This window comes from Schistocerca nitens, chromosome 5 (genome assembly GCF_023898315.1).
Source record: "Schistocerca nitens isolate TAMUIC-IGC-003100 chromosome 5, iqSchNite1.1, whole genome shotgun sequence".
Taxonomy (NCBI): Eukaryota; Metazoa; Arthropoda; class Insecta; order Orthoptera; family Acrididae; genus Schistocerca; species Schistocerca nitens.
Window position 1 is genome coordinate 501,359,946 of NC_064618.1, and position 20,882 is coordinate 501,380,827.

Genomic DNA, 20,882 nt, shown 5'->3' on the forward strand with positions numbered 1-20,882 from the left:
TCCCTCTCGGAAATGCCACATTGCTGTCTGGAGCTCGGTCTTCTTGCAACTGTACATTCTCATGCCACCGCTGCTACATTCCTGCCAAGTATTTCTGCAGTATCACAGAAGAAACATCCAGTTTCTCCTAGCCTTATTAAGCGACCTCGTTGAAACACAGCGAGCCATTCTTGACTAACATCAAGTTACCACGTCCCATTGCATGAGTAAGTAATGCTCACGATCGGTACAGCATGTACAGTAATTAAAGCAAGCCTGAGTTGCATCCTCATACACCCCATTTACACAGGGCTCCCAAAACTGGATTCTGCAAACCGTTTACCCAATACCATTTCCATACACTTACTAAAAATGACCGCTTCTGGGTGGTCATGTAAATACTTCAAAATCGATTCTGAAAATCCGTTTCTGGTTGTCGGTTTTCCAATTCCGCAACGGACTTTCGCTCCCATGTAAACGCAACCGGTTTTTAAACGTGCTTGGTCTGTCAGGTTTAGCCTCGTTTTTAAAAAATTTCGGGTAATATGGATGGAGTTAGCTTTCTGAACCGTTAAGGACAAGCATAAATATTAGTTTGAAGCCGTTTACACCTAGCCTAATTGAAGAGAAACAGCGATTGTGCTGACTAAATAATGAATTGTAACAGCTGTTTTTCGGGAGCCATATTTAACTGGCCTAGCAATCCGCTTCAGACCTTAACACGTAAATCCGACAGAGAAAAACGGTTTCCGAAATTCGGTTGCCCGTAAACTTAGTGACAGTGGCGCTACTAGCCCAACTCTTGTGCGACTGGCACGTAATTTGAAAAGATACCTTATTTCAGATGTAGAAACACGCCTACCTCCTTTCGTTTATGTCGCACAGCTCCATCTTGGTGTCACAATTTTCATTCCGTGTATAAATGAACTTTCTGTTGAGTCTTAACGAGCAGTCTGCTACGTTCATAGTAGATTTTGCAACCTTCTTTATCCAAAAAAATATTTCTTTCTTTTTCAGCGAGCTGGTTCATAGATAAGCTTGGATGGGTGATCTCAGGCACAATTAGTTTATTTTTAAGTAAATTTGTTTACCCAAACTTCAGTCGTTTAGTATCTTCCGCCTTACTGCATATTTCCCCACAGCTTCAATTTTTATGCCATCAGAGAAAATTAAGTTTGCTATTAAAATCTTTTTATACACAGCTGGAAAATAATTTTCATATGTAACCATGTATTGAGCTGTCACAGAATCCACAACCCACTTCTCACTATTCAATATAACTATGCTTCACGAAGAGTATAAACTAACAGCACCTCGTTTCTTTCGCTCTCTATTAAATTTCCTCTTTTCAGGGCAACTTCTGAGTATGCGACCCACTTTGTGACAACTGTAAGAAACAAAATTACTTTTTGATGATGCTTCTTTCTTTGCTTCTTCGTCTCTTTTTTCACATTCACATTACTTTGGTACCTTTGTTTACAGGTATTAGCTTTCCGGAATATTGTTGAATATTTTCATTACATTCATTACGTTTAGCATCTTCTGGAAGCAGATGTCTTTTAATTGTAGCTCATGTAGGATCATTATGTGGCAAACTGCATAAAGCTGTAACTACTACATCCTATTCATCTGAAGTCCACGTAGAATAGTCCTTGCTAGATCTTCAACTTTAATTTATTTATCAGTCCTCGACAACTTTCCTTTGACTCACATTTCTTCATTTTTAGCAGATATAATTTCTGTCGCAGTTGCACAGTGCGATACTTAATATCGTTTGGGTGTATCACTTTTGAAAATTTCCAGTAATGTTATTGGATTTGCCAAATTCCCTATATGCATCTGCTTCTCATCACATAAGGAAAGAGCAAATTTTACTAGCATCTTAACTTGATGTCATAAGCATGCCTTCTTTAACAGAAACTGATACACTGTCACCAGGTTCCATCTCGCCAGGCTCAATAATAGTCTACAAATCAGCATCTCTTAGAATCATTTTCATTTCGTACAACGACAAGCTATAAAGTAATTTCATACATTTAGTTTGTCAATACTGTCTCTTTTTCCCCGACATCTCTGTATAATTCATATTCGTCTTAACGTTCTTAAAAGAACACGTTTGCTTTCCTGTGAGATTCACCTACACAGCTCAGCGTCTAGTAACGTTTTCCAAATGCATCACAGAAACACTGTCGTTTGGTAACGGCAAATTTTTCGTCTTTGCCCCACATACGAGTTTCAGATCGACTGATTTTACTAGTACTCCTGGGCCCATATCAACTGTTGCAGTGGAATATACACACATCAAAAAAAGCTTTGCGTCATCCCTGTTCCCAGACTCCTGAAGACAGACGTTGACTGTGCATATTGTATCACAGACACAGTCCCTTTGACTGTTCAGAGATGTTACTAAACCCGCCCAAAGATGTAAACAACCATGCATGCCTTTTTAAGCAACAATAACCTCAAAGGTATCTTAATGACAAGGACAAAACAAATGAAGATGTTGTTCGAATCTCTGTAAAGGCTGTAAGGAATTTACGACTTAGTTAGATCCTATTTTAACCTTAATATAATGTAGAGCCCTTGGAAAGAAAGGAGAGAGAGAGAGAGAGAGAGAGAGAGAGAGAGAGAGAGAGAGAGAAATGTACCCTGTGATTGAAAAAAGTAAAGGTATACCTGTCTACAAGAAGGGTAAAGGAGTGATCCTGATGTCTTTGACACGCATTTCTTGTTGAATCTTAGAACATATTTTGAGCCCAAACGTAATGAAGCATCTCTCACAGAATGAACAACTGTGTACACAAATTCAGAAAATACTGATTATGTGAAAGCTATCACATGCTTTTCTCCTGTGACCTACAGAAAGCCATGTATCTAGGTAGCCAGGTAGATACAGTATTCCTCCAGTTCCAAAACAGATTTTGATTCAATTCCACACCTATGCTTATTATTGAAAGTATGATCATGCGGGATATTAAGGGAAATTTGTGAGTGAATTAATGATTTCTTGGTAGGGAAGATGCAGCACATCATCATAGATGGAGGGTCATCAGTAGACGTAGAAGTAATTTTGGGTGTGCCCCAGGAAAGTGTGTTAGGGCCTTTAGTGTTCACATTGTATACTGATGACCATGTGGATAAATTAATAGTAACCTCAGAGTTTTTGAAGATGATGCAGTTATCTATAATGAAGCACTGCCTGAAAAAAGCTGCAAAAATAGTCAGTAAGACCTTTATAAGATTTCAAAGTGATGCAAAAATTGGCAGCTTCACTTAAATGTGCAGATATATAAAGTTGTGCACCTCACTTATCAAAAAATGCAGTGTCCTGTGACTACAATATCAATGAGTCCCAATTGGAATCGGTTAATTCATACAAATACCTGGAAGCAACAATTTGCGGGTATATGAAATGGAACCATCACAAACGATCGTCCATAGGGAAAGAAGAACTTTGGTTAATACTGAATTGGCAAACACTTTAAGATAGTCACAAAGTACCTTGTGACAGCCTACTTACAAAGTTTCAAGAGTCAACTTTGAAAGGTGGTTAGTCATTTGGGTTCTCTCCTCTTTCTTCTTCTCTTCTTCTGCGTGATCAGGCCCAGTGGACCACATGCTGCTACAAGCATTCTGTACATAGCTGCTTTCCATCATCCGTCCACATCTACAGGGTGTTACAAAAAGGTACGGCCAAACTTTCAGGAAACATTCCTCACACACAAAGAAAGAAAATATGTTATGTGGACATGTGTCTGGAAACACTTACTTTCCATGTTAGAGCTCATTTTATTACTTCTCTTCAAATCACATTAATCAAGAAATGGAAACACACAGCAACAGAACGTACCAGCGTGACTTCAAACACTTTGTTACAGGAAATGTTCAAAATGTCCTCCGTTAGCAAGGATACATGCATCCACCCTCCATCGCATGGAATCCCTGATGCGCTGATGCAGCCCTGGAGAATGGCGTATTGTATCACAGCCGTCCACAATACGAGCACGAAGAGTCTCTACATTTGGTACCGGGGTTGCGTAGACAAGAGCTTTCAAATGCCCCCATAAAAGAAAGTCAAGAGGGCTGAGGTCAGGAGAGCGTGGAGGCCATGGAATTGGTCCGCCTCTACCAATTCATCGGTCACCGAATCTGTTGTTGAGAAGCGTACGAACACTTCGACTGAAATGAGCAGGAGCTCCATCGTGCATGAACCACATGTTGTGTCGTACTTGTAAAGGCACATGTTCTAGCAGCACAGGTAGAGTATCCCATACGAAATCATGATAACGTGCTCCATTGAGCGTAGGTGGAAGAACATGGGGCCCAATCAAGACATCACCATCAATGCCTGCCCCAACGTTCACAGAAAATCTGTGTTGATGACGTGATTGCACAATTGCGTGCGGATTCTCGTCAGCCCACACATGTTGATTGTGAAAATTTACAATTTGATCACGTTGGAATGAAGCCTCATCTGTAAAGAAAACATTTGCACTGAAATGAGGATTGACACATTGTTGGAAGAACCATTCGCAGAAGTGTACCCGTGGAGGCCAATCAGCTGCTGATAGTGCCTGCATACGCTGTACAAGGTACGGAAACAATTGGTTCTCCCGTAGCACTCTCCATACAGTGACGTGGTCAACGTTACCTTGTACAGCAGCAACTTCTATGACGCTGACATTAGGGTTATCGTCAACTGCACGAAGAATTGCCTCTTCCATTGCAGGTGTCTTCGTCGTTCTAGGTCTTCCCCAGTCGCGAGTCATAGGCGTGAATGTTCCGTGCTCCCTAAGACGCCGATCAATTGCTTCGAACGTCTTCCTGTCGGGACACCGTTCTGGAAATCTGTCTCGATACAAACGTACCACGCCACGGCTATTGCCCCGTGCTAATCCATACATCAAATGGGCATCTGCCAACTCCGCATTTGTGAACATTGCACTAACTGCAAAACCACGTTCGTGATGAACACTAACCTGTTTATGCTACGTACTGATGTGCTTGATGCTAGTACTGTAGAGCAATGAGTCGCATGTCAACACAAGCACCGAAGTCAACATTACCTTCCTTCAATTGGGCTAACTGGCGGTGAATCGAGGAAGTACAGTACATACTGACGAAGCTAAAATGAGCTCTAACATGGAAATTAAGCGTTTCATGACACATGTCCACATAACATCTTTTCTTTATTTGTGTGTGAGGAATGTTTCCTGAAAGTTTGGCCGTACCTTTTTGTAACACCCTGTATTGATGCTTGGTTTAAATCTTCATGGAGACCATCCCTCCAACGCTTCTTGAGTCTCGCTGGGGGTCTCTTTCCTGTAGGTGTGAAATCCAGGAGCTTCTGACGCCATCTGTGATCTTCCATCTGGGCCACATGGCCAGCCCACAGCATTCGTTTTGCTTTGAGAGTTCCTGCTATGTTGGGATGCTGGTATAGTTCCTCAAGCTCTTGGTTGTGTCTGATCCTCCATTCCCCTGTGTCTGCATCCAGAACTAGACCAAAGTTCTTCTGAAGCACTTTTCTCTCAAAAACAAGGAGCTTATGGAAGTCCTGTTTCCGGATACTTATGTCTCACATCCATATTGAACAACAGGCTGGATCAGGGGCTTGTACAGTCGAATCTTGAACAGCCTGGAGAGATATCTGGACAGAAGCAGTTGTGCTAGGCCATGGTAAGGTCGGTTTCCTGCTTTCCTGGTTTCACCTTTCACTTAACTGATCCCAGTTATAGTAGCTCTGACCACTTTGGACTTAACACCTGAGGTGATCAGTCCCCAATCCCAGTTATAGTCCACATGCAGATTAGAGCACTCATGTTATGTTAAGGAGATATACCGATTAACTCAGTGAACAGTATAGAGGATTGACAATGATTAGGCTTGGTGTTGATTATAATGTAGTTTTTCATCCTGCATTTTGAGATAAAGGAATTGTGTTCATGTTGGGAACACGTTTTCCTCGTGACCAGTTAAGGCTGCTTTTGGGTGCAGCAGCCACTGCTGGCGTGGATAGAAAGTCAGCCGCTTTTTGGCAGACAATTTAGAAAACTTGCAGGATTGAACTAAGGCCACGAGTCTCAGTTACTGCTTTCTCCTGCAGGTGGAACAATTGGGGATGGGCCTCAGCAGCAGGGTTGACACAGTGTTGCGACATGCACTTAGTGGACACAAGGCAGTTCAGTGCAGAGGTGGGGTCCCAAATTTTTATGGCATTATCACACAATGGCTTCAGCACAGGGTGCTAGTAATTGATCCCAGCAGAAGGGAGAGTGCGCCTCAGCTTACACAGATGGCCCCAGAAATGCTATTTTCCCTTAACCTTCCGGAGAACGCCTTTTTGCCACGTGAAAGGAAACATTTTCACTTCGGTCACCATAATAGATCTGCGCAGCCTGACGTCTGCCGCCCAGGTGTTCCAAAAATTCCTGCATTTTTTTTTCTTTGAGGGGCACGCTGGCTCTCACACCAGTGTTCCCAGGAGAACTGAGAAGCAATTGTTTGATTGGAATTCTGACAGTGGAGATGACGTGCACACTAGAGGGCACACGTTCAATGTTGCGATAAAAAGAGGATTGGTCAAAGAGGATCTGCTTGTCTGTTGGAGGGAGGCAGTACCAGGCATCAAAAAATACGCGAGTGGCGAAAAAGACCCTCCACAGCCAGTCATTGGTGGATTGTGCTTTCTCAAGCACTTCCATGTTGAACACATGATTCTGAAAGACACTTAACAATGCAGACTAGGCTGGTTCGAATTTTGGAGGTTGTGGGGAGAAGAGGCTGAGGGTTGTGATGAGACAACTAGAGAGGAGTCATAATCAGACTGTTGTAATTGTGTTGTGTGGCAGCAGCAAGGCACACATACGCTCAGGGTAAGGTGCAACGCATCTTAAGTCGAATTTTGGTTTGTTGCTGTGAGACAAATCTGAGCGAATTTTCTCACAGGGCATTACAACTTGTTCGGTTTGGAGGCGCAGCTTCGGGTCCGGAACCGAGCAACAGAGACTGGGGTACTTTGCTTGAGTCATCACTGTGGGTCGCTGTTCACTGCATTGCAGTCTCCTGACAATGCATGGTAAGCATTATTTGCTCTGGCTTGGTAGGAATATTGGAGGAGAATAGCTCACTGCATCTGGCGTTTGCCCCTGCAAACAGCAGCAATCGTAACTCAGTGTATATACTGCGCATTAGCATTTAGTTTACCATCCACAATTTCTGTCAGTATATTGAATTATAGGCAAACTGTGTTACATGCATTCCAAGTGGGAACGGAGGTGTAGAATCCACCCATTCCTGACTTTGTCAACTGCACTGCAGCAACTTTCATGTTCTTTCTAATTATGTTTAATTATGTTGTATCATTGTATTTCACTCTTTTATGTTAATGATAATAAATCTGAGTAGTCACACTCAGTATCTATTCAGAAGTGATCAGAGACCACAACCCTTTTTAATGTTGATGATAGTTGAAGTAATGTATAATCTATTACATTATATCCAGTTCAGCTTCATCAACAGGTCCAAAATATCGATTAGTTAAATTTAGATCTCTGTTGCATGTAGTTTTAAAGTAGTTTCACTAAAGGGTGACTTCAGAGTATTACCTGACAGACTGAAATAATGAGTGGTATCTTACATTACCAAAATCAACTCACGCTATGGATTATTTGAAACTTTAAGTGATGAATCTGGGAATAAACTTGAACCCCCTATGTGTCGCTACTGTTAAATGACCCTTGGATTGTCACCCATGAAGAGTGAAACAAGATGTCAGGACGACAGTAGATTTGATCAGTTAATTTCTTTATTCTGACCTTCAGACATAGTATATCAGGAACAGTTAAGGCATGAACTCTAAACACTTGCGTCATGGCGAGTGGGGAAAGTCATAAAAAATACTGCAACTCCTTTACAGATTCTAGTACAGGAAACTCACGTACAGCTCTAATTAATCTTGGATCTGCCTTAACCCCATCTTTACTTATGATATGATCTATGTATGCTATCTATTCCATCACAAAATTACACTTTTCCATTGTCAGTGTTAACTTCGCTGCTTTTAACCTAAGGAATACTTCCCTTAATCCCTGTATATGGTCTTCCATATCACTCCCATAGACGATTATGTCATCGAGAGACAGTAAACATTGCTGTGGTTACAAACCTTTGAGTTCTCCATCCAACAATCTCTGAAACGTTGCAGGTGCATTTTTTAATCCGAATGGCATTCTTCTGAATTATTAGTGTCTCCAGGCTGCAAAAAACGCTGTTTGTGTCGATCCCGTGGTTCATCCTCTATGTTTTGATAAGCAATCTTCAAATCCACTGTTGAAAAATATTTGCATTGCCCTAAATGATCCAAGTTTTCTGTGATGTTCGGCAATGAGTACGTGTCTATTGTGGTTTTTGCATTTAAGTGCCTGTAATCACAATAAAACCTATAACTTCATGTTCCATCCATTGATTTTTTGGCATGATAACTATTCCTGTCCCCCATGAATTGTTGATTTCCTCAGTTATTCCATCTTTCAACTGTTGATCCATAAATTTCTCCAAAATTTGTGCAAGTACCTAGGTATTTCTATAGTTTGCAGTAGACTGGTAACTCATTTCCCATTGTTCCCCATGCTGTGTAATATGCATAGCTGGTAATCGCCCTTTTGGAAAAAATAAATCCTTAAATTTCAGAAATAATTTTTATATCTGTTCCCTATTGCTTCACTGTAGGTGCTTCACTTTTTCTCATAATGCAGTTTCAATGGCGTCTGGCAAATGCCCATCACTAACACACTTCATGTCCCATTCTTCTTACTCCAATATATCGATATTAGCGATTAACGACCTCTTTGTTAATTCTACATCCTGTGCACTAAAATTATCTATAACACAGGTGCCTTCTTCTCGCCTTTATTTGTTGTATGAGTATGATACCTCTTTTAACTAAGCAACCCAAATAATCTAAAACTTCATTCTCTTTTTACATTTTCACCACAAAAAATTCATACCAGCAAGCTAGACTTACATTGACCCAAAGTGATTTTGCAGTACTCTTAGGTACACAATCGCGCGAATCAAGTCTTAGTATGGTGTTCGAAGTTTAATCAGTACGTCTTTCGTGACAGACTCCCCTCGTGACATCGCTACACTGGCAATGGCTTCATCTAACTCAAATATTTTTCCTTCAAGTTCTACCCTATGTTGCCAAAGATCGGTTATGGCACAATGCTGATATAAGAAATCTTATCCCAGAATCATGTTGTAGCCCTAACTCACATGTGGCACAATCTCTACAAACTGAACCATATCAAGGCAAAAGTCTGTGTCCACCAATCCTGGTGTGTGACATCTTTATCCCCCACTCTACACAGTCTGCTCCGAATCACTACTGGCGATCGAAACGTTCGCCCTTGTGTCCAATAATATCCTGCAACTATTTCTTCCTAATATTCCTCTTATAACTTCTGTATATGGTTTTGTAGCATTACTGGGAATGGCCGTAGGTGGACCTGGTGTTCCCTTTGGTGTTTAACACCTTATTCTTATTTGATCCTCTGCTTCTAAAATTACTGTTTCCTCTTACTTTATTTACATCACCCTGAGGTTGGGGACACTGTCCCCCTGCGTGCCCAGTTCGGCCACACCTGAAATATTTTATGTTAGCTGCAAACACTGTCCGTTAACCCTGCATTACACTCGACAAATCGATCTCTTCACACACTATAGCTAACGCCATTGCTATGCACAGATCTACTGGACACCCTGTTGCACAAATCTTTACATTTCCACAAGAACCCTCTTAAAAAAAGCATCGAGTGTGCTCTGCTCAGCTTCTTGTAAAACAATTTCATTGACTGCAGCATCCTATCGCACTTCATAGATACATCCATTAATTTTCCTTATCCTATATGCAAACTGTTCCGCAGTTTACATGGTTTTCTTAATTATTACCCCTAATTGTTCCCTATAGTGTCTAGCACTATTTTGTTCCGTATACCTCTGAATTAACCCTTCTTTAAATTTTTCGTATGATGTGGCTCCCTTAAGAGCTTCTGTATACCCTACATAAGTTTTTGCTTCCCCTGTTGGCCTCAATTTTGCAACACTCAATAATTCCTTATCAGATAAACCTTCCATCTGAGTCAAATTTCAAAGGCCTCCAACAAAGGCCTGCATATCGTCAGTTGCCTTACCAAACAAAGGAGCAATTAAACTTAAGACTGACAAATTTACACCCCATTGTGACGATCGTGATTCTACCAACCCACGCAGTTCTGTATTATTGGCTGCTGATTGTGTTACCTTTTCTAATAATATGTGTACTGCTTCCAGTCCTGACACACTGTGAATCTCTAGTTTTATCGAAGCTTTGTCCTTGACAACATTAGCTTTGACAACTAGCATGCACAAGACAAGAAAATAAAATACATTTACTTAATTCTTCCATCTCATCGTGAGCCTTCGCGACTCCTAGCTTTGCCTAGCCATGCGCCCTCAACAGTTGCATGCATAACATTATACTGGAACTGATTTTGTACATGGCGCTGAGTGACCCTTAAGGTTACACTTTTCACACCTAACATGAACTAACCAGCAGTTCCTAACAGGCATTAACCAGCAGTGACTTCCGTTACCTCTAAAACCAGACATATGCACTGATTTTCTACTTGCAACAAAATCTTCTTTACAAAATGCATGACTGTCGAACTTCTTCTCCATTATCAAAATACAATAATTTTTTTGACTCACCATAACATATATTGTATGTTCAGACATTACTCTAAGAATGTGACATCAAAGTTCTGATGCCAGTGCTGAGTGATCCTGAGACTGTCGCCCATGGAGAGTGTAAGATGTCAGGGTGAGTCACCTAACGTTAACGCTGCATATATTTCGTAAACCACATCAAACACTGACGAATCGATTCCACAGACCGAACGTGAGGAGAGGGGCTAGTGTAACTGGTTAATACAAACCATAAAAAAATGCACGGAAGTATGTTTTTTAACACAAACATACGTTTTTTTAAATGGAACCCTGTTAGTTTTGTTAGCACATCTGAACATATAAACAAATACGTAATCATTGCCGTTTGTTGCATTGTAAAATGTTAATTACATCCGGAGATATTGTAGCCTAAAGTTGACGCTTGAGTACCACACCTCCACTGTTCGATCGTGTGTATCGGAGAGCACCGAATTACGTAGGGATCCAAAGGGAACGGTGATGGACCTTAGGTACAGAAGAGACTGGAACAGCACATTACGTCCACATGCTAACACCTTTTTATTGGTCTTTTTCACTGACGCACATGTACATTACCATGAGGGGTGAGGTACACATACACACGTGGTTTCCGTTTTCAATTACGGAGTGGAATAGAGTGTGTCCCGACATGTCAGGCCTATAGATGTTCAATGTGGTGGCCATCATGTGCTGCACGCAACTGCAATCTCTGGCGTAATGAATGTCGTACACGCCGCAGCACATCTGGTGTAATGTCGCCGCAGGCTGCCACAATACGTTGTTTCATATCCTCTGGGGTTGTAGGCACATCACGGTACACATTCTCCTTTAACGTACTTCACGGAAAGAAGTCCATAGGTGTAAGAACAGGAGAACGGGCTGGCCAATTTATGCGTCCTCCACGTCCTATGAAACGCCCGTCGAACGTGTACCTGACCCCTCATGGTAATGTACATGTGCGTCAGTGAAAAAGACCAGTAAAAAGGTGTTAGAATGTGGACGTAATGTGCTGTTCCAGTCCCTTCTGTACCTAAGGTCCATCACCGTGCCCTTTGGATTTCTACGTAATTCAGTGCTCTCCGATGCACACAATCGAACAGCGGAGGAGTGGTACTCAAGCGTCAACTTTAGGTTACAATATCTCTGGATGTAATTAACATTTTACAATGCAACAAACGGCACTGATTACGTATTTTTTTATATGTTCAGATATGCTAACAAAAATAACGGGGTTCCATTTAAAAAAACGTAGGTTTGTGTTAAAAAACATACTTCCGTGCATTTTTCATGGTTTGTATTAACCAATTACACTAGCCCCTCTCCTCACGTTCGGTCTGTGGAATCGATTCGTCAGTATTTGATGTGGTTTACGAAATATATCCAGCGGTAATGTTAGGTGACTCACCCTGTATTGTATGTTCAGACATTACTCTAAGAATGTGACATCAAAGTTCTGATGCCGGTGCTGAGTGATCCTGAGACTGTCGCCCATGGAGAGTGTAAGATGTCAGGATGACAGCAGATTCGTTCAATTAATTTCTTTATTCCAGACCTCAGCCATAGTATATCAGGAACAGGTTGGTGGAGGAGTTCAGTTGCCTCCATGCGAAACAACAGACATCCAGCATTTGCTTACGATGCAAAGACTGGGGCTGAGCATGGCACCCCTAGAATGCTGCTGCCAGTGACATCTCCGGCTGTGTCCATGATGACAGCATGACGGTGCAGATTATTAAACACTTCTGTGGCGGCAAGTAAGGAAAGGCTTTCATCCTTACACTAGAGTATTGCCACACCCAACTGTCTCTGCTTTGCAATGCCATTTTTCCGTGTTTTGCTTTGCTGTGCGTAGCTCTCGTCTGCTTGTGGCTGGCTCTGTTGCAACTCAATTCCGCTCTGCCATATTTTTTGAGTGAATACGGTTGATGCGCTACACTACCATATGTGTCACAAAAACAAGATTAGGCTAGTTACAGAATGCACAGAGGCATTTAAGCAATCGTTTCACCCACACTTCATATTTGAATGGAACAGAAAGATGTCCTAATAACTGGTAGGTTGGAAAGTACCCTCTGCCACGCACTTCACAGTGGTTTGTAATATATGGATCTAAATGTCGATTCTTAAACATAACTTTATAGCTCTTAACATATTAGATAGAAGAAGTATTTCCCAGCAACAGAAATTATTATACCCTGAGTTATCCACTTCAATTTACTTTCCTACAACAAGGTGTATGTGAAACATTTCCGTTGGACACATCTGGAAAATTGCTTACTAACTTATCAAAATTAGCACTATATGAAATACTGTTGCCATTCTGTCTGTTTTGTCCCCTTATAAAAATAATGAAATTCGATTAAATTTTGTTCATTAAAGTTGTTTTTCAAGTACAGTTTTAAAACTGAGGTATTACGTTTTATTTTTCTCAGTTCGGTACACAATCCAACATGGGTAGAGATTGCTGGACCTAGGTAAGTATTACATACCAGTATGAAAATTTCATTTTGAAGCGGAGTGGGTGCTGGTATAATACTTCTTTCCAGATTAAAACTGTGTGCCAGACAAAGACTCGAACTAGGAACCTTTGCTTTCATATCCAAGCACTCTATAGAATGAGCCACCCATACTTCTAGGAGTGATAGTTTTGCAAGTGCAACAGGAGAGCTTCTATTAAGTTTGAAAAATAGGAGACGAGATACTGGCGGAAGTAAGGCTGTGAGGAGGCGTCACGAGTTGTCCTTTGGTAGCTCAGTTTGTAAAGCACTTGCCCATGAAATGCAAAATTCCTGAGTTCGAGTCGTGGTCAGGCATAGAGTTTTTATCCGCCAGGAAGTTTCAACATTTGTATACATTTTTCAAACACGCAATGTCTTAAACTATTGGTGGGAGCTGTGGTGCCTTCACTGTGTTGTAGTGGTTAGCATCGCTGGGTGGTGTGCTGTGGGTCACCAGTTCTAACATGATCATAAGATATTATTTGCTATTTCGTATTTATCAATTCTGGAAGTTTCTTGAAATAGCTCGTGTTCGTAATGTATAACAGGAATATTCGATGGGTGAATAATTACTAGCTTTCTGGAATATTTGGCGTTTGTATGAATAACTGCACCATGAGTTGAATTCTGTTCTGGCTGTAGACTGGCGCAATAGTAGTTCTACTGTAAGAACCATAGACAATTTCTAACTTTGTGTCAGGCATCAAATCTTTTTGCTTGAACATACAATATTCATTTGGCACCGTAACGAACTACATGGTCAATAACTAGATATAAAAGTTTATCCCAAGGGGCTGTATTAAGCCCTTCGCTTTACTTAATCTATACCTCAGATCTATAAACTATTTTTGCTCCATCAATCAAAATTCTGCAATATACTGATGATATATGCATATATGCTGTAGACAAAGGGCTACGAAAACTGGAACATTTATTAGATCAGATTGTCACAGCATTAATTCGTTGGCTTGATGTAAATGGTCTTTCAATACCTGAAAACAAATTTTCTGTTGTATATTCTAGAAAGCAACGAATTCAATACAGTGAAGATAGCTTTCAGTTCAGTGAAAGAGAATTTCCAGTAAAATCATCTGTGAAATTTATGGACATGATTTTAGACATGCATTTCACATGGATTAACCATGTAGACTGTATTATGAATAAAACTGAAAAATCTATTAAGGTTGTAAGGTCCATAGTTGACACACATTTCTCTGTTCTGCTGGCACTAAGTTAAGTACTAGAGTATGGAAGATTTATTCGTGGTAATGGTTCAGAAGAAGCTGCACCTAAACTTGATGGTCTTCAGTATCGTTGCCTCAGGGTACATATGGGAGGAATGCGATCCACACCTATAAATGCATTGATGGTCGAAGTAGTGGAAAAGCCTCCTTCAGTGAGAAGAGGTCGTTTATCAAAGAAGTTCCTATTATGGATGATACAAGACTCAAGTCATACTTTCCATGGTCTCCTGCATCAGTTACAATCAATGGATCTTGCTAGTAGTTTAAATTCGAAACAGTCTCGCTCACGGTCTCTCCTGTTATTATTAGCAGACACCATTCAAGAGGTTTAATGTCATACCACTACAAATGATGTGTGTATTCCATTTCAATTTCCATTTAGTTGCCACTTAAGGAATGCCATGACTCATTATTATAACCTGACAAGGCAATCTTTCTATAGTTGGAATAAGAATGTTATGAATCGGATTTTTGAAGTTTCTTCTAAGGCACTCCTAATATCTACAGCTGGATCAAAAAGGGATCCAGTGGTTCGACTGGCTGTGCTTTTTTATGCCCACAGCTAGGGCAATGCGAATAGTTTATCCTCCTATCACACTTTTCCATCTACTCAGCAGAAAAAAATAGCAATAGTTGAGGCACCACAGGATATCGCAACATTGAAGTTAATTCAGATCCGAAAAGTGCTATTCAGTCTATTGAAAATCTAAAATCGAATTGTGATGCAAATATGTGTACGTATCGGACATTATTCACTTGATGATGGAAAGCACCGACAAAGGAATCTTCTTTCCTTTGGATTGCCCCTCATTCAGGCATCATTTAGAATGAACAGTCAGATCTGGATGTGAAGTCAGCAGTTACGGCAGGAGTATATTACTCAAGAGTTCCTAAATCAAATCAATCCAAGGATCAAGGAGAAAATTAATATTAATTAGCATGAATATAGGAAGCTACCTGTAGTTAATAAGTGCAGATGGTAGGGCCTATGCATCGATTCAAGAATCTATCCCATATAAACCTTGGTTCCAATACAAAAAGTTTTCAGGGAAATTAATAACTAGTATAATTCGTATGCAGTTAAATTATGGGTGTTTTACAGTCCATCTTCACCGAATAGGAATCTTCAGTTCTTTTCATTTTGACAGTGACAATGTCTTCTACGCGGATGAAAACCATATTTTTTTCGCTTGTCCGAAACACAGTATACATAGACAGGTCTTTGTGGAAGACTTAAAGAAAGGAGACGTCTAGCTACTTTGTGGCTGTCCATGTATCATTCGTGGGAATTCTGTTTAAATTTGTGACATCAGCTCCATTGACAGAATAGATTAAATCTGACCTGCTTAGATGTTCAGGAAAGGAATATTTAAAAAAAAACATATTATTTTGTCATTAATATGTACGATGTATCATATATGTAATATGAGTGGTTCTATGGTACTATTTACGAAATGCCAAAGATAATAAAAATGAAATTACCCATCAAATTACCTGTGATGCAAATCGCAAAACATGATGCGCAGCAAAGGTGCTTCTCGTTTTGGCGGGTGTTGTCAAAGTTGTTACTCTGTTGTAGGTTATGTGTTTTGAATGGGAGGGTGTTTCGAACTTCCTAGGGTTTGTGTACGCCTGTTGAAGTAATTCACTTACCTATGATGAAGGGCATTATTGAAAGAATCACATTGAAAAATTTTATGTAAGTATTATGTGTATATATTATTGTGTGTCAATCGCCGTAAACGTAATTTATGCAACATATATGTCGTGGTTGATTATGCCTTATTCTACAAAAACAAGCATCATTAATGTGTTTATTGTGCAATAATATTCGTTCAAAGTAAGAATGGCTAAAGCTGACTACGACATTGACGAAGTTATAGCGAATGTCATAAAATAAACAAAGCCACTAGAAAGTTCTGTTTCTCGTCACAGGAACTTTGTATTGTATTCATATGTAGAACTTCGTTAGATTTTAGATTTGAAGTTTTGCTAACGCTTCAGAAATTAGCATTTGCGTGTCACCAGAAAATTATTTAGGTGAAACCAATGTCAGTATAGAAAACCTTATCTGCCTCATGTGAAATTGATGCTGTCCGACATATTCTTCAATAAAAAAGGACATTAACATTATTGTAGAAGTTTCTACGAAAATATAAGTTAGGAAGGTAACACAGCACGTTTAGTATACATACACATTATCTTATATATCTCTTTTATGAGTTCAATGTTACCAAATTAATTCTAGATAGTTAATTCCCACAAAAGTCATGTCATCGTCAGTGTACTACATTAAATGTTGGGAAAAATGTGATAATGGCAAACCAATTGGTTCACTGCTTATTATAAGAAGGTAATTTACAGATTCAGTGTAGTGGGTATCATTGCCGCTTGTAACAAGAAATATTGAATGGCTGATAATAAACATTCTAAGGATTCAATTTATCTCGGATGTAAAGACGTTCAAACCTATTTATTTCTATTTTCTGAAGCATTGCTCCTAGTCTAAGATTGAGATATTACTGATAAGGGATGCACATGAAGTGACCTGTGATTATTGATAGCTTTTCCCATATCTCTGAATACGAAATTGGGGAATGGTCCTCCGACTTTCGTACTATTTTTGCAATTTTTACAGTCTAGAACTGATGTTCAATCTGGGAGTTGAGTTGAGAATCTTTAGGAAATTTGGTGACCAAACAATAGTTCTGTAGTATTATGGGATTATTGAGAAAGAATGGTTCGGAAGTGAAGGTTAGTTTGGCTCTGTTGTAATGACATGCAGAATCTATGGTGATATAAAGTTCTGGATGACTTTAGTATGTGTGTTGTCTATCACTATAACATCTATGTAATTTCCGTCCTTTCCAGCAGAAGCACTATTGTGGTGGCTTTTGGGTGTTAGTAAAAAATTCTTGTGGGTAAGCCTAGTTCTAGGAGCATCATCCAATTGAAAGGTGAGTTAAGAAGATCGTCCCTAGTTGAGGATATCGAAGATCTTGGTTAAGTTGCAATGTAACAGATTTTGATTCTCAGTGGTGAAGCCAATGAAAATGTTATGAGATTAACTGTAATTGATGCATATTATACTCGTATTGGCATTTGACAAGTTATTTCCTCCATTTTGATGACATAATTGGCCTAAGCATTTGGGTGATATTACCAGTTTCAGTATTTTCCCCAAACTGCTATACAGGGATCTAAAGTTTAATTTGGAATTCAGACCAAAATAGAATAGGCAGAACACATGAATCAAATAAATCTATTGATACTGGATGTTGGCTTCAGATTGTGATTTAATGGTGATGTAATGTGTGATGTCATACATGGGCAGAAAATTGATAATTTTTCCCTGTGTCCATATTATTTGTTAGATTTTAGGCTGTGGTCATGAAAACTGAATTTTTCTTTGTATGCATATTATTTTTAGAATATAATTTGTGGTGGGCAACGGCCTTGCCACAGTGGATACACCGGTTCCCGTGAGATCACCGCAGTTAAGCGCTGTCGGGCGTGGCCGGCGCTTGGATGGGTCACCATCCCGCCGCCACGTGCTGTTGCCATTTTTCGGGGTGCACTCAGCCTCGTGATGCCAATTGAGGAGCTACTCGACCGAATAGTAGCGGCTCCGGTCAAAGAAAACCGTCATAACGACCGGGAGAGCGGTGTGCTGACCCCATGCCCCTCCTATCCGCATCCTCACCTGAGGATGATACGGCGGTCGGATGGTCCCGATGGGTCGCTTGCGGCCTGTAGACGGAGTTAGTTAGTTAGTTAGTATAATTTGTGGTGACATGCTGGTCTGTGGCATAGCCCCATAGTCTAAGAACTATATTTGAGTCAGCATAAGTTTCTACCTGACAGTTGCAGTTGTTCACCTGCCTAAACCAGTAACATAATGCACTTCTGTAATTGCCTCTATGGCAATGCCTCAGTGTTGTCAGTTCTGTAGGTAGCTACTGTTTCTGCCTGCAGCCATTAGCGCTTCGCAGTTCAAAGCTGGCAACAGTGCTGCGAGCTGTCTCTACTGTAGACATATCCATCTGGAGCAATTCATTTAAGGAGGAACAATTACAGAAAAAAGTTAATTAGGGAAACGACAGTATGGGAGGGATACATTAGTACTCATCACATAGAACAGGCATTGATTTGCAGACAGGTGCAATGTAAATGAATGCTAGAAGTATCCAGCTTTCAGACTAAGTCCATCAGATGTAGAAAACTATCACAAATTCACATGAGCAGAACTTAGACATGTAAGCCACTGTTGTCTCCAGGCTCTGAGGCCTGACTCATTTATGAATTAATTATAAAAAAAAGCAGAGCCCAGACTAAGATTCATATTAGTGTAGTCCTCAAGAAGGGTAATTCATCCCGAGGGAGATGTTTGTGTCCACTCATTCTCAACTATTTGTCACTCAGTCTGAAACACTAATAATGCCAAAGTAATGGGAGTACCGCAGAAATTTCAGTGAAGTACATGATTCCTAGTGATTTTGTATAGGGTCATTCCACATAAAATCATGCAGGTTATGTCACACATCAAGTCAAATTTTCTTGAAACTTTGCACATTTGCATATACTTATAACATAAGAACTTGGGCAAACTCTTTTTGCTCTCTGACTAAAACATTTTTTTTTATATCATATTTTAAATGTAGTGATATTCTGAAACTGGGCGCTGCAAGAATGTCAATGCAAGATGGTACTTATCTGCATAAATGCCCGTAACTCAGGTGCTTATGAAGCTTTTGATTTGGAATTTTTTTTTATAAGTTAAGAGAAGCACATACTTAATAGGCATGTAATTATTTAAGCTGTAAGGCTACAAAGAAGAATACAAAAAAAAAATTAATATGTGTCACTTTCCAGTTTCCAGAAAAAGTACATACACATTGAAAAATGCGCTTATCACTTTTCTCCAACGTGGTGGGAACTTAATGATTTGTCTTAAATAATTCCCAAGACAGTACACATTGTAATAAAATAAAATTATTAATGGGTTTTCTATGAATGGACACACAAATAAATCTGAAATTACAATACTCTGTGTTCTGATGGGAAAAAAATAAGTATATGTAAGATCATCCATATCAGCACCCACTGCTTCAGATTTTCATGAAATGTTTTCTACTTGTTACTCTCTGCTTGACAATAGTCAATGAAAAATTTCTCAACATGCTTCTTTTAGTAAGAGGGGAAAATGGAAATTTTTTACAAACGTAAATGCCGCAACTGAAGTTTGTCATTTTGATTGCATTACTTCAGACAAAAATAATAACAATTATAATAATAATAACAATTATAATAATAACAGAAAGTATCTTAGTTTCAACACATTACTGTTATATTTTCCCAGATGTCACTGAATGGGTGTATTTTTATTGGAAAAAAAGATAGTAACTATTCTTGACTTATGGGAATGTAGAAAATCAGCTTAAGCTGTTGTGGTCCAAATAATGATTTTTAAATATGTGAACCACTTTCCGACAGCTGATACAAGATTTATTTTTATTGAAACTCTGTGATACTATTTATAAAAAAAGAAAAAGAAGCAGCACCCTGAGTTTTGATAGATATTGGATATTCATTTAACGTACATCACATCATTGTTCAGAAGATCATTCATATCGGATTATGTAAACGGACAACCTATAGTAACGCTGCCTCATGAAAATAAAGAACCAAAAGTTATGAATTTAATTGAAACATTTTCATTACATGGGTTAACATTATTTACGGTGTCAAATTAGCATCTTTAAACAACAGTTATTCCAGCCACACTAATGTTTATTTAAAATGTACATGTTCAGCACTGGTGATCCCTGAAACTATCAATAAAACTTCTTAAGAGCATCTCTGTTTGTAATCCACTGTGACAAATTATATTCTGTTAAATTCATACCTTTTTCATTAAAGTAATACATTCTGCCTAATGAAGTTGATTTAGGTACGCCAACAGCACCTAAAATGTTTTTCAAAGGCACAAAACAAGTCTTCCTTCTCAGGCCAAAAGAATGACACTGCTGGTCCCGGTGGGTGGTGAAAAAGTAGTTGAACATCTCCTTCTTCATCACAGACATTTCTGACGAAGGCAAAGTACCAAATGCTACAAAAGAATTTTGTTGAGGATGAGTGCATGTCCATTGTGATGCAGATAAAGGAAGGCTTTTCAGAAGATGCTACTCTTCTAATCTCTAAAGAATCACAGAAAGTGGTTTGCAATGGGGAAAATTCCTGGTACCAGGTATTGTATGGGTTTTCAAAAAACTCTTCTTCAGGTTTTTGTATAAGAAATCTACATTGGCTTTCTCTAAGAAGTTAAAAAAAATTGTCAATATCAGCTTTGCAGAAATCATAAACACCAGATGCAGTTGTTATTTGTGCATCATCAACTAGTTGAAGACCAGCTCTC

The 20,882-nt window shown here is 39.5% G+C and overlaps 1 protein-coding gene across 1 annotated transcript in view; it reads left to right on the top strand.

The window, feature by feature from the left end:
- Positions 1–15,985: 15,985 nt before the first annotated feature.
- The window catches only part of LOC126259877 (structural maintenance of chromosomes protein 5), a 150,744-nt gene continuing 145,847 nt past the window's right edge, over positions 15,986–20,882 (top strand). Inside the window, exon 1 of the mRNA XM_049956938.1 lies at positions 15,986–16,166. Within this exon, the coding sequence (XP_049812895.1) occupies positions 16,123–16,166 (44 nt within the window). The 5' untranslated portion in view covers positions 15,986–16,122. The remainder of the gene's footprint in view (positions 16,167–20,882) is intronic.